The sequence below is a fragment of the Castanea sativa genome, chromosome 12 (genome assembly GCF_040712315.1).
Source record: "Castanea sativa cultivar Marrone di Chiusa Pesio chromosome 12, ASM4071231v1".
NCBI lineage: Eukaryota > Viridiplantae > Streptophyta > Magnoliopsida > Fagales > Fagaceae > Castanea > Castanea sativa.
The window spans coordinates 24,606,260-24,619,391 of record NC_134024.1 but is presented as its reverse complement, the minus strand read 5'-3'; the positions used below and the strand labels follow the sequence as shown (position 1 = coordinate 24,619,391).

At 33.2% G+C, this 13,132-nt stretch overlaps 2 protein-coding genes across 5 annotated transcripts; one reads left to right on the top strand and one right to left on the bottom strand.

Moving 5' to 3' along the window:
- The first annotated feature begins 851 nt into the window (after positions 1-851).
- On the top strand, positions 852-3,930 carry LOC142618628 (F-box protein SKIP23-like). The gene is made up of 3 exons (XM_075791575.1): positions 852-986; positions 2,210-2,325; positions 2,426-3,930. The coding sequence occupies exon 3, from the start codon at positions 2,427-2,429 to the stop codon at positions 3,732-3,734; it is 1,308 nt and encodes a 435-aa protein (XP_075647690.1). The 5' UTR covers positions 852-986; positions 2,210-2,325; position 2,426; the 3' UTR covers positions 3,735-3,930.
- Positions 3,931-5,741: 1,811 nt separating this feature from the next.
- Positions 5,742-12,168, bottom strand: LOC142621004 (uncharacterized). 4 transcript variants are annotated; one of them, XM_075794324.1, is made up of 8 exons: positions 12,048-12,168; positions 11,628-11,802; positions 10,621-10,834; positions 8,786-8,952; positions 8,069-8,193; positions 7,345-7,405; positions 6,683-6,731; positions 5,742-6,102 (listed from the first exon to the last, which is right to left on the bottom strand). In XM_075794324.1, the coding sequence occupies exons 2-8, from the start codon at positions 11,793-11,795 to the stop codon at positions 6,029-6,031; spliced, it is 858 nt and encodes a 285-aa protein (XP_075650439.1). In that variant the 5' UTR covers positions 11,796-11,802; positions 12,048-12,168; the 3' UTR covers positions 5,742-6,028. The 4 variants fall into 4 exon arrangements, with proteins under 4 accessions (XP_075650439.1, XP_075650441.1, XP_075650440.1 ...); XM_075794326.1 differs by having other exon boundaries at positions 10,621-10,804; XM_075794325.1 differs by having other exon boundaries at positions 10,621-10,804; positions 11,954-12,125.
- Between the last annotated feature and the right edge of the window lie 964 nt (positions 12,169-13,132).

Below are 13,132 nucleotides of genomic sequence, written 5' to 3'. Positions count from 1 at the left end.
TTCTAAAATATTTTTTAAAATGCCACCAAACACCTAAAAATATTTTCCTTTCCCGAAAATATTTTCACCTGAAATTATTTTACACTCGGAAAATATTTTACACCCAACCAAACGCAGCCTTAATTTCATTTCTTCTTCCCAGATGAAGTTTTAAAATAATTCTAATTTAAAATAAAATTAATAAGGAAAAAAAAAAAAAACCAAACCCACCGATACTGGGCAATGATATAATATAACATACTTTTTTGGTTTTTTTTTTTTTTAGAGAGTTTCAACCTATAGCATCTGCTCCTGATGATAGCTCTTTACCATCAGACCAAGACACCAATCAGTTTTTGGTGTAGGCAGGGATTGAACCCCAGATCTCTCATACAACCATCAGAGACTTTACTAGTTGAATTAACTGGAACTCACCACTGTTTTTTTTTTTTTTCTTTATTTGATAAAAGAGGGAACAAATTATTCCTAACTAAGTTTGGAAGTTGGACCACCATCAGTGGGAGAAAATGGGTTTTAGCCTTTATTTTTTAAAATATTTAGCACAATGTCCTTGTTTTGAAACTATGCAAGGAAATGTTTCAATATAAATTTTCAAGGAACTCGAGTTCCACAAACTCGAATTCTATGTTAAAACTCAATTTTAAGAAAATTAAATTTCAAAACAGAGAAATATCAACATATAGTTTTAAAATAAGGGCATTGTGCTAATTATTTTAAAAAATAAGCCAGATTGTGCTAGATATTTAAAAAAAATTAAGTCAAAAACCCATTTTCTCCACCGCCAGTATTAAGAAAAAGCAGAATGAGTAATAAATATCTATACATATAAAAGCAACGAGTAGTTGGTTGTCTTTTGAAGTCACTGAAGGCCAGTCTAGTACTGTATAATTTCTTGTCTCTACCACCCTTTTTCTTCACAAACGCAACATAGTCGGTCGGTTGGTTGTTCTCTCAGTCAGTCAGTCAGTCAGTCAGTCAGTCACCAGGTACTTTTTCAGCTCTAAATATCTTGCTATCTGTTTATGCACAACTTCATGATTCTCTCTTATGTTAAATTTCATATGCTTTTCTTCATTAATTGCCTTTTAATTCTTTCTCTTCTTTTCTTTTTTGAAAATGAATTCCAGGGATTTATTTTGTCCTTGTTTGGTTCATCAAACTGCTTAAAATTGGAGCTATCCCTTTTCCTTTTTTTTTTTTTTCAAGAAATGAGCTGAAGCTTTTGGGGTTCAATCTGATATTCTGTGTGTGGTTTAGATTCTTGATTGAATTTGATTTTCTGGGGTTGTCTATTTATGGGTTTTAGATAGATGGTTTTTCTCATCGATGATATATGAAATTCGTAGTGGTTTTCCTTTTTTTTCTTTCGTTCTTTTGAATTATTATCTTCATTAACAAAAGTTACCACGAAATTCCTGAACTGGGTATCTGTGTCTTTGTTCAAATTCATAAACGCCAGAAATTGATTTAATTCAAAATTTTGACAATATTTCTCATGATTTTAAGTTCGATTTCTCCGCAGATATGCTGAAATGGTCTTTATTACATTGAAATTTCCTGAGCTTTTTGTATTGTTTGACTGAAACCTTGTATCAACTGATGATTATATAGAGGAAAATGCTAGAGCTACAAAATTTTTACTGTTAATATGGTGAGTGATTATTAGTACGTGAAAAAGTGATCCTAGTGGTCGGCCCAAATGAAAACCTGAATAATTGGCCACAGCAACCGTTTGTAAAACTGTTGTAAAATAGTTTCGCATTTGTCCTTTGTTTTTTTTTTCTTTTTTCTTTTTTGGCTAAGGCATATGAATTGTCAGTGATATTTTATTCTCCTGCATTTCAAGTTCAGTTTAAGGTACCTGAATTTGCTCAGGCTGAGATGATTTTTAGATGCATTTCTATAAATTTTGAATGAGATTATAACTGATCCTTCATTTAGGTTTTGGTTAATAGGATCTTGAGTGCAAAACTTCTTTCACTAGTCTGTGCTAACTTTAGAATTACTATGTTTTTTTGTACTCATAAAAGAGGTTATGTAATTGCATTCCTAAGTTTGAAAGAAAAAGATCATTCTAGCTGTAACCACATAGCAACCTTCATCATAAGATTGTGTTAAGCTCAATGTTAGATGAATTATTTGTAGCAGTGTTTAGAATGAAATTATGCATATGATAAAAGATATGATGAAATTATTTCTGATCCAACAGGTATAATTCTAACATGATTGAAGAAGTAATCTAGCTTTTCAAGAAAACTAAAGAAAGTATTGGTACGGCAGAAAATTGTTCTTAAAAACAGTTGGGACTTTTGAGTTAGTGGCAAGGTAATCCATAATATGTTGTTGAAAGCTAATCCTCATTCTTGTTCTTGCACTTTTTTTTTTTTAAAATAGTTTTCCTCTCTTCTTGCCTTTTTTATTTCAGCATGCGATTTAAGTACACAGTTGGCAAGGTTGATTGGGCTAATCTTCCAAAGGAACTTTTGACCACCATAGCTAAACATTTGACTTTCTTGGAAGATGTCATTAGCTTTAGCGTTGTCTGTAAGTCATGGCAATTGGCTGTTGCTTTAGAGAAGCCCTCTTTGCCTCCCAAGTTTCCAGTACTGATGCTTATACAAATAAAAGATAAACAAGGAGGAGGCAATGAAGACAAGAAGAATATGCAAATCCAGAAATCCTTCACACTTATTTCACGAGGACTTTTTGTTTCACTAGAGAAGGAAAAGAGAACAAGCACAAGTGAGAGTTGCACACTGCGTTTTGAGTCCCATGTTTGCAGGCTTAATTTCATAAAATCTGCTTACAAAAGATGCTTAGGATCAAAATTTGGATGGTTACTAACTTTAAGTGTGGATTCACAAATTAGCCTCTTGCATCCCTTCTCAAGACATCAACTTCAGCTTCCTCCTAATCCTAACTTTGATGATCTGGTTGATCCTCATCACCCTGCATTTAGTGAGCTCTTTGATCCTAACATGACTCACAAGCCTGAAGATTTCAGTGACACCTTCATACGGAAAGCTGTTCTATCATCAAATCCCTGGAAGAACTCAACTTGCAACAACTATGAAGTAAGTGACTTTGTAATAATGGCAATCTTCTCAGAAGCTTGTATATTGGCAATTGCAAGACCAGGAGACAGGGTTTGGACCAAAGTGCAAGTACCCTCTCATTATTATTTCGACACCATATACTATAAGGACAGATTTTATGCTGTTGATTGCAAAGGTGCATTGGTTGTTTTTGAATTTGTTCGTGACCAGAGTCCAAGAGGTACTGTTATTGCACCAGGCCCTCAGGGAATGATTGATTCTTTCATAAAGTATCTTGTTGAATCTTCAGGTGATCTTTTGCTTGTTTCAAGGGCTCGCACAAAATGTGTTCGTAGGACTAAATATGATGTTAGAATTGAGGAGCCTCCCTATTGGACGTATAGGTTCAAAATTTTTAAGCTGGAAGAATGTGCTCAAGTGGGAAGTGAATACAAGTACAATTGGATTGAATTGAACAACTTGGGCAGCAAGACACTGTTTGTAGGTACTTCATCTGTGTCTTTAAATGCATCAGACAGTAGGGGAAGCTGCCAAGCCAACTGCATATACTTCACAGATGACTTTCTATACGGACATGGACATGACATGGGTGTCTTTAATGTGGAAAATGGCACTGTTGAACACCATTTTCTCAGCAAACCCTCTACTTATTCTTCTGTTCCTTTTTGGTATCTATAATCTTTTTTAGAGAGAATATGTTTATTGGCATGTGTGAATTTGTTCTCCCGTTATTAGAAATATAAAAGCTACTAAAACTGATGACTGATGAGTCAACTATACCAAGAATATTGCATAAATTCTATAGTAGGTATATATTATGTCAAATAAGGAATTTTTTTTTATTTATAAATTTGATAGTTGAGGGATTTAACCCTAGATGTCTTTGGGAAATATCAAGACATGTCTTATTTGGAAATATCAAGAGGTGTCTGAATGTTATGTCAAATGGGATTGAGATCAGGTGTAATACTTGCACCTAGGGTATTGCATCTACGTATGCACCTGATGCAATTCCTTTGAATGGTTGAGATTGATAATTGCAAAAAGTAACTTTCAATCTCAACTATTGATTCAAAAAAGTTAAGAAAAATTTTTAAAAAGTAAAAAGTGAAAGTTAAAAAGGTGAAAAGTGAAAAAAAAAAAAATTGTGAAAGAAAATGGTGAATTGCACTCGATATTACATCGGATCCTAATCCTAGTCAAATGAGGGTTTTTTTTTCATTCTCAAAAAAAAAAAGAGTTTTTTACTTTTATAAATTCAATAGTTGGGGATTTAAAGTCCTAGATGACTTATTTGGAAATATCAAAGAGGTGTCAAACAATTGAATCACATCTACAAGGCTCTTGGAAACTAAGGATATTGTTAGAATAGTAGTAAAACAATTAAAATGCAAAATTTCCAAACAATTTTAAGGATAAGTGATAGTTTATTGTTGAATAAGAGCAAGTAATCTATTTCTAGGGTAATATCATATGTGCCACTAGGGCCTTAAAGAGCAAGTGATCTTGAGTTGTAATCATAATGTCTCTACTCTCTCTCACATTTAATATTAATTACGTTTGTTTAGACAAATTAATTATTGAAAAATATTTTTTGCATTTCTAGGTGATTGGGTGACTCAATTTGCTGGTCAACTTGAAAGACTAAAATTGCTAGTCAACTTGAAAATAATTTCCAGTTAACTCTTTTTTTATATATATACAATTTCCAATTAACTCTAAAATAGAGGAACCCTGGGCATAAAATATATTACACTTTTATTTGCGACCATGACATTTTACGCCTCACTCGAAATTCATTATCCCAAACTCCACCCACCACCCCTAACTGTTAGCAGCCTAAAACACAATTCTTTATTGCTGTCGCTAGTCTCTTATTTTCAGTTGGTGCTACGAGTCACTAATTACTTCCATTGCTTGTCATAATTTCTTTTTTATTATCTAAACTTCACTTTTTTATTATGGGGATGAAAAAACATGAGAAAATAATAGAAAATAGGGTAAAATACTATTTTAGTCCCTAAACTTTATCAAAAGTTTATTTTTCATCCCTAAATTTTAAGAAGTTCATTCTTCATCCCTAAACTATTGAAAATTCATATTTCATCCCTAAATTATTAAAAATGCTTTATTTATATTCTTAAACTTTACTAAAATTTTGTTTTTCATCCCTAAATTATTGAAAATTTTCTTTTTTCATCCTTATTTTTTTCTCTATATTGTTCAACAAATTCTTTACAAAGTTTAGGGATGAAAAAATAACTTTTTAAAGTTTAAGAACAAAAAACAAACTTTTAATAAAGTTTAGGGACCAAAATAGTATTTTACCTTAAAAATTATGTTTTCAAGAATGCAACAAAATTAAATATTTTTCAAAACATTTTTAGGAACACAACCAAACACGTTAAAAAAAAAATTCGGAAAAACATTTTCTGTTGAAACAAAGGCGGCCAAAATTTCTCCACTGCCTCGCATTTAATACTAATAAACTATTGGCCAAAGATAGAAAATTGACTTCAATTTTCAACCTTTTATTAGTTCCTCTTCTACAAGTCTATCAAGTAAAGACGTTAGATTAATGTTGTTGAGGGAAAACCTCGAGAAGTTGGGCGTCACTCACTAAGAAAAAGCTTTTTTTTTTTCTTTTTCTTTTTTTTGAGAAAGAGAGAGAAGCAGACATTTGTCTTCATCAGGAACTTTAAACAATTATTTTGAAACGCTGCATCAGCGTAAATAAACCCATCATTACAGAGTTAAAAGTCACCAACAATTGTTTATCCAAAAAAAAAAAATAGTCACCAACAATTGAATCGATGGCCCCTACATGCTCAATCACTAGGTGAGAAGATTACATGAAATAATAAAGAAAAACAATACCTTTCAGCTAGGGCTTTACAACTGTCATTTAATATAAATGTATAGGATCTTCTGTAGATTTCTTTTTTTAATCCAATCATTCAATGCATTCTCACTTAACGCCCCTTCGAATTCTTCTCAGTCTCTAACGAGGTAAACATGAAATTGCCGGAAAACATAGATTCTTTGTCTGCAAATCCAAATTCTACAACTTTGTCAAAGCTGAAATACTAGGAAGCATAATGGTGAAGAACCTAATGTATTATACCTAAATTGTACCATGGTGAAAACATCCAACACGTTTGTGCAATACAAATAGAGTCAAATATCAAACATTTCAAGTGCCTAATACGAAACAGATTTACATATATTAACATAGACATGACAAATTTTGTGTGTGTTTGTGCTGTGTGTTAGTGAGTGCTTGCACTTGTGTATGCTTTGTCACCAAAATTGCTCCAAACAGGACATTCTTAAAACCTGGTACCAGGTCAAGTTGGTTGCTCAACAAGTTAAGCCATCCTATCTAGAGAACAATTCAGCAAGCTGTATTCTTCTAATATCCAAACTGTCCCCCAACTACTCTTATTTTCCCTTTATAAGAACGGGATTCTTCCTTGTTTGCATTGCGAGTGCAATGCATCTACTACTTGAGCCAACTCAAGAATTTGCTTATATTCCTGTACTTTTGATTTGATATACCAACAGATATTTATCCCCAAGAGCTTAAAACGGTACACATTAAGAAGATTAAAAAGGGGGTACACTACCGGTTAAGGACAGGCAGCTAACTTCCCGGCGAGCATACCTTGCCATTGCCTGCAGATACATTAAAATATTTAGTGGTGTTAAGCAATCAATATAGGAGAGAAAAAGGCTGGAGGATATTAATATTTTCTCAAACACCTCTTTACACTGAGAAACATGTATACAATGCAAGACAAAATACACATCCAACATGAAAGGCATAACAGCTCCGCCTACCAACTTCTCTCCATGTTTTTTTCTTTGTGATCAGTGACCAATACAGTTTTCCAATGTGGCACAGAAATACTGATTTTGTTACTGTTCATGTTCCCAAAAAATGAAAAAGGACACTTCCTATTATCTTAAACTTCAAGAATAACACATTTCATTTGGTGCATCTCTCCATAAATACAATAAACCAAGATTTCACATCTTGCATATGTGGAGAAGCATAGAAATGACAAATTCCTTGCCATGTCCGTTTAGGACAGCAATATACCGGGGACATGCCTGCATACATGTATGTAGCATTTCAAGAAGAAAAAAACAAATTTTAATTTCAGATATGTGGGAGACAGTCCCTACACAACAACCAGGAAGGAATATAATATATATGTGTGTGTGTATTCCAATTGTCCTGGTCACTATCACAGATTCACAGTAATAAAAGTAAAAGAGAACATGCCTGGACTGTCTGTGATGCAGCATCATTTGGTGGCAATGAACCATCATCAGAAAAGATATTCCTGCACACAATCAACACAAGTGGCAAGTGTTAAGAAGAGCAAATTTAGCATCTAACATCAGAAATGGTGTCTCTTCAGCAGCCCATTGGCTTTCAATAGCTACTGCACAGTTTAGCAATAGTATTAATTTATTATCAAATATCCCTACAACATATCACCAATAAAGTTTTCGTTATTCCAATTTTCAGTACTATTTTAATGGGGGAAAAAAAATTCTTGCTATTTCTAGTATTTTTAGCCATATAAGCTTTTTATCATTTTTTTGACAGCTGCAAATATGAATTGTAAGAATAATGAATTAATTAAGGGCAGGAGCATAAAAATATTAGAAAATGTGACATTGCACAAAGTTGAGGAAAGATAGTGGGGCTCTTTTAAATAACAACAATAACATTGCACACACAGTGGAGAAAAGAAAGCAGGGTTATTTGAAACTGAGTTAGGACTCTGTAAGCGAAAAAGTATAACTGCTGCAACAGATTTTAAAGGTTTTGAAGAACTAAATCATAAATGTTTTCTATTTTTTTATTTAAACAAAAAAAAAAAACATCAGTGTCATTTCAACTCCTAAACAAGTGCAGAAAATTACAATCAACAGATTCAACACTGTTATAATAAATAGATAAATAAGTGATGGCAGAACCAAGTGCTAATGAGTCTAACCTCCATATCACATTTGATAGCTCATCCTGTTTAGCCACTGGAAGAATTGCAGAATCATAGGCAACAATGTTTCCATAGAATATTTTCTCCAGATCCTTCATCCATCTATGCAACAGTAAGTTAACCTGCAGGTTAAAACATATATATATCAATATGCACGTATCACAAATGCAAAGCCTTTTCAACAATTAAGTGCATTTATATTGTTATGTACAAGACAAAAAAAAGGCTCAGTTATGATCCCCAAAAATATTCTGCCTCCAGAGCTTTCTACCAATGCAAGCATAAAAACTATTAGCCCCAAAACCAACAACTGAACTGCAACAGCACTCTCACAAAGGAAAATAGATGTTAATATCATGCCATGTTTTCATCTGTAAAATATTAGATGCCAAGAGCTAACGAGATTCTTTCTAAACAACTCCTTATGGTTTTTTTTTTTTTTTTTGATAAGTAAAAATACAGTTAATATAAAGAACTCCTTATGGTTTTTGAAAGCATACAAACGTTAAACATGGATAGTTATGACAATCTTTTTTTCTTTTTTTGAGAAGAATAGTATGACAATCTGATCATTGCCTCTATTTTCAATTTTGAAAAGATCTACTTTACATGAAGAATAATTCAATTACAATGAAAATATAATCAACAAAAGCAATAAAGTGCGAACAATGTTAAATTCCAAAGAATATTAAAGATGAAAATTTTATAACACACCCCAGCTTTTGAAACTCTCATCTCCACATCGTGATTGTAAATTTCATACAAGTACTGCCCAAGTTCAACACCTTCCTTTCCCTCTTGTTTCAAGCGGCGTAAGCAAAGCCACATATGAAGTACAAGCAAAGAGAATGTTGTTTTGAATGTTTTCTCCAAGTTAAATACTGCATGAGAAAGAGACGAGTTTAAATTAGACAATACAGATTTGTAACATAGTAATCAGGAATTAAATGTGGATTATGGATGAAATATGATAACAACATTCTCCACAAATTCAAATTTAGCATAACAAGGGCTTTGAGTTTTTGTTCTAGTTCTTTTTTTTCAACTCTGCCTATGTTGTTCACAGCCAGTCCGAAGCCCAGAAAAGGACGGAGGTTGTGGTAGGTTGAGGGCCAGCGTAAAGACTATTATGAATGAATTCACCATAGCCAACCCCAAAAAAATGTGGGACTAAGGCTTTGTTATTGTGTTATATATATATTCAGATTTGCACAGCAGAGCATGCATAAATCAAAATATCTCTTTAGTATACAATAGCAAATTCATAGTTAAGAAGAATCAAGTCCTTTATGAGCAAAGATCTTATTTTCACGGTTCTAATCCCTTTCTTTACTATGCAGGGCTATATGCGAAAGTGACTTGCAATACAATTTCCTAAATCCCTCTTTTACTTGCAGCAGAATGACAAAGTCTACAACCATAAATCGAGTTTACAAAATAGATTGGCTGTTCACAAGTGTGTAGGGGCGTATGTGTGTGTTTGCTATGTATGTATGCATGTATAAATGTGCTTTTGAGAGTCAGGGCATGGGCATGTGATATAAGCAGACGACAACCCCCAAAAAGAAAAAAGAAGAAACAAAGACTGAAAATATTGAATGGGCCATTGCCAAGCAGACATATTGCTGTTTTCTGGAGTTGTGAATCTATGACGACTTAAACTGTAAAAATCCATACCTTAATTTAACATGGGATCCTGTGGAAGGAAGAAAACAATTGTATATCACTGGGCCTTGGCAAGGGTAGAAAAAGGGGTGGTAGGGGTAGACTAGACCTTAAATTCAAATCATACCAATCAAAGTGAAAAATAAATAAATAAATAAGGATAGAGAGAGGGGAAAAAGATACATGGATGTGTTCTTTCAAGGAGACCATTTGCAACAAAAGTAAAGTGAGACTATATTTGCCCAATATACTGGTGAACATTAGGCTAACATCTGTGAACAAGGGAAATTACAAACACAACATATACACATGCATTTGGCTAACACCTGCTAAAGTGAGTAAAGCAAGCTGTCTAAGGTAATTGTATCAAGGGAGCCATCCTAGTCTTTCAAAGAAAGCCATTTTTTGATAGCTACTAGGGACCATCGATCAAGGACTTTGGAAACTGCCAATTATTTTACTTGCTGTCATGTGAGACAAGACTGGTACCAAGGCCAAGAACAGGAACCCTAGCAACAGGACCAGAGGGAACCTTTTCATTGAATAGTATTGGCAGGTCTGGTAAACCAAGATTTGCCTACCATTTGCCCAAAATGTACAGTAGAAGATACAAAATTCAACCACGAAACAATTTTGTGAAACAACATAATTTGTTTTCATTTCCTTATAAACCAATGACATTGATTTGTTTAGCAAAAGGAGTTTATTTAATAAGGCAAATGCAGCCAATCACAAGATACTAGTCCATTCTTCAAAGTGCCTTGAACGGGGCAAGGAGCTACCAAAAAAACCAAAGAGGAAGAATAGGAAAGGGAAAATAAAAAGTGAAAGAAAAAAATCTAATGATATTCTTATCATAAGCAATAACATGAGGGAGGATTCACCTTCATAAATGAGAGGTTTCTCAACTTGTGAAATGATTCTCTTGTATACCACATTTGCCCCTCGAATAGACTGGCTTTGTTTACTATAAAACAGCAGCAGCTTGAAGATAGTATGCTTAATTCCCTCATACTTTGGTTCGTCAACTCTCAGAGGGGAGTCCGAGGCCAAAGCCAATGAACAGGGCTTAGACCAAAACATTTTATTTAAATTAATCTGTTGGATATAGTTACTCTAATCTTCAGTAACAAGCTAAGCAAGAAGAATAACATTAAAAGCGTGAATTGATATGCGTAGTAGCAATACATGTTAGCATATGATATTTGAAATAAAATGACATTTTTAGGGAAGAAAGTTCAAGTTGTCTGCATAGACGCATCAGATATTATGATTTTCCAGATTCTCATAGATAATAAATCCAAAAGGAAAGAGGGAAACAACAGGAAACAACAGTAACTTTCTGAAAAACAATAACTGAATATATTTGTTCTATCATATGATTAACAATTAATAATATAATATATCACTGGGATTACAGCAGTTTTAGTGGTATGAAAGGCTCAAGGTGCACTTAATCACTGAATCTCAAAGAGCCCTAGAACAAATCCAAAAAAAAGAAAACGTTGGATTTGCATCAAGGTTGTTTTTAAGAACATTTTGCACCACATGAAAGAAGTCAAAGAACAAACTAGTGGCTACAAAAATTAATCACATGCAAAGAGGCTATTATGAATGTTCAGCACAATACGGGATGGTAGCCACCAGCATAAATGAAACACACAAGAGCCACAGATGACAGCAGAATCAAGCCAGAAACCTAGTCCATGAGTCTAATGAGATGAGCTACACATTGATAGAGCTTAAACCCGAAACAGAAAACCATGATCACAGCATAGCATTCTACACTCCCAACAAAACCATGATCATAAGAGCTAATCTTTCAAACACAGGAAAATTAAAAATAAAAAAAAATTTAAAAAAAAAAGTTTAGGTTCTTCTTAAACCATACCGAAGGCTGATTTGGGAAACCTTTTAGAACCGAATCAGCAGCAGCAGCAACCTTGGCATAGCTTCGGTGCAAAACAACATTGGAGCAGTCATTTCCGTACTTGAAGTTGCTTTGCAAGCCAGCTCTCGAAAGATTAGCAATGGCTCGGCTCCACCTTGGCAACATCATGAATTCCCTACAACAAAGATTGATTCAAAACAAACACATCCAATACATCAACAACAACAACAAATGTGAAGAATCTCATTTCTGAACAGAACAAGTGTTTTTTGGAAGCAGATATTTTCATTTCTGAAACCAAAATATATATATATAAGACGATTTACCTTTGTGTGGATTGAAAATGATTTTCGTCAAGTGTTTGGAAAATAGAATGATTTGATTATAATAATAATAATGGTAGAGTGAGTGAGTCTTAACTCTTAAACCCTACTACTTTTTCGGGATCCACGTAATCGTATTCTCAGCCACTTCCGTTCCGTCCATTTTTTTAGCTTTTCATTTCATTTTACTATTTCTTCCATCTTACACCAGGAGAAATTATTCGGTGCGGACAATATCACTCATGTCCGAGTTTAGGTTAAAAAGACCAAAATACCCCTGGGGCGCAGCAAGGAAGTCGCTACCCGTGGCGCCATCAAATTAAAACCACATTGCTTTTTCTTTTTCTTTTTCTTTTTGGAAGTTAATTTAACATTATTGATGTTACTCAAAATTGAATCAATTATCAAAGTAAGCGCCTAAAGAAAAGGAGGGAAAAATCAGAAAAAACAAATAAACATTTCTTTAAATTATATTTTAATTAACTTAGAATCCGCTCTCATTTCACTGTACTATTGATAAAGTCCACATGGCATATGTATAACGACATCCTAGAATTATTTAAGTTTGAAACTCAAATTTTACATATACATTAATACATATATATGTAAGAGTAAACAATAATCTTCATATATGTAAGAGTAGACAATAATCTTCCAGTTTATAAAATTATTGGGAAAACACATGTAGCAAATTGTAACAACACTCTAAAAGACTACAATTTGTATTTACAAATGAAAAAGTTTAGAACACAACTTTTACATCACAATTCTAAAAATAGACAGATTGTGAATGGATAATAAAAAGTGATAAATCTATATAAAAATAAGAGAAATGTTACATCCACAATATTTTTACAACAAATTATAGATGGTTAGTTGTTATTAGCTCTAATTTGAACTTACCACTAAAACTACTTTTCTACTCTACCAATAACAACCCGTAACAACTTGCCAAATAAATTTTGTTGTAAAAATGTTGTGGCTCTAAAAATAATTGTCCACCACTCAGCCATTTATGTATTATTTACAAATTCTATTAGAATTTTAGATGGAATCAATTATCCTTTTTTATCATTGGTAATTTGATTCAAGAAATTCAAAAAGTGTGCTTCTCGCATTGAACTGACAATTGGAATTTGTTAATGAATCCTTAGGTTTTTTGTAAAGACGTTTTGTAAGCTA

Excerpts from the sequence above, each read along its gene's own strand:
- LOC142618628 (XM_075791575.1), top strand. The coding sequence starts at position 2,427 with ATGCGATTTAAGTACACAGTTGGCAAGGTTGATTGGGCTAATCTTCCA.
- LOC142621004 (XM_075794324.1), bottom strand. The coding sequence starts at position 11,795 with ATGATGTTGCCAAGGTGGAGCCGAGCCATTGCTAATCTTTCGAGAGCT. Across the intron at positions 8,194-8,785 it reads TGAGAGTTTCAAAAGCTGGG|GTTAACTTACTGTTGCATAG; the intron begins GTGTGTTATAAA and ends TTTAACCTGCAG. Across the intron at positions 7,406-8,068 it reads CTATCAAATGTGATATGGAG|GAATATCTTTTCTGATGATG; the intron begins GTTAGACTCATT and ends GATTGTGTGCAG.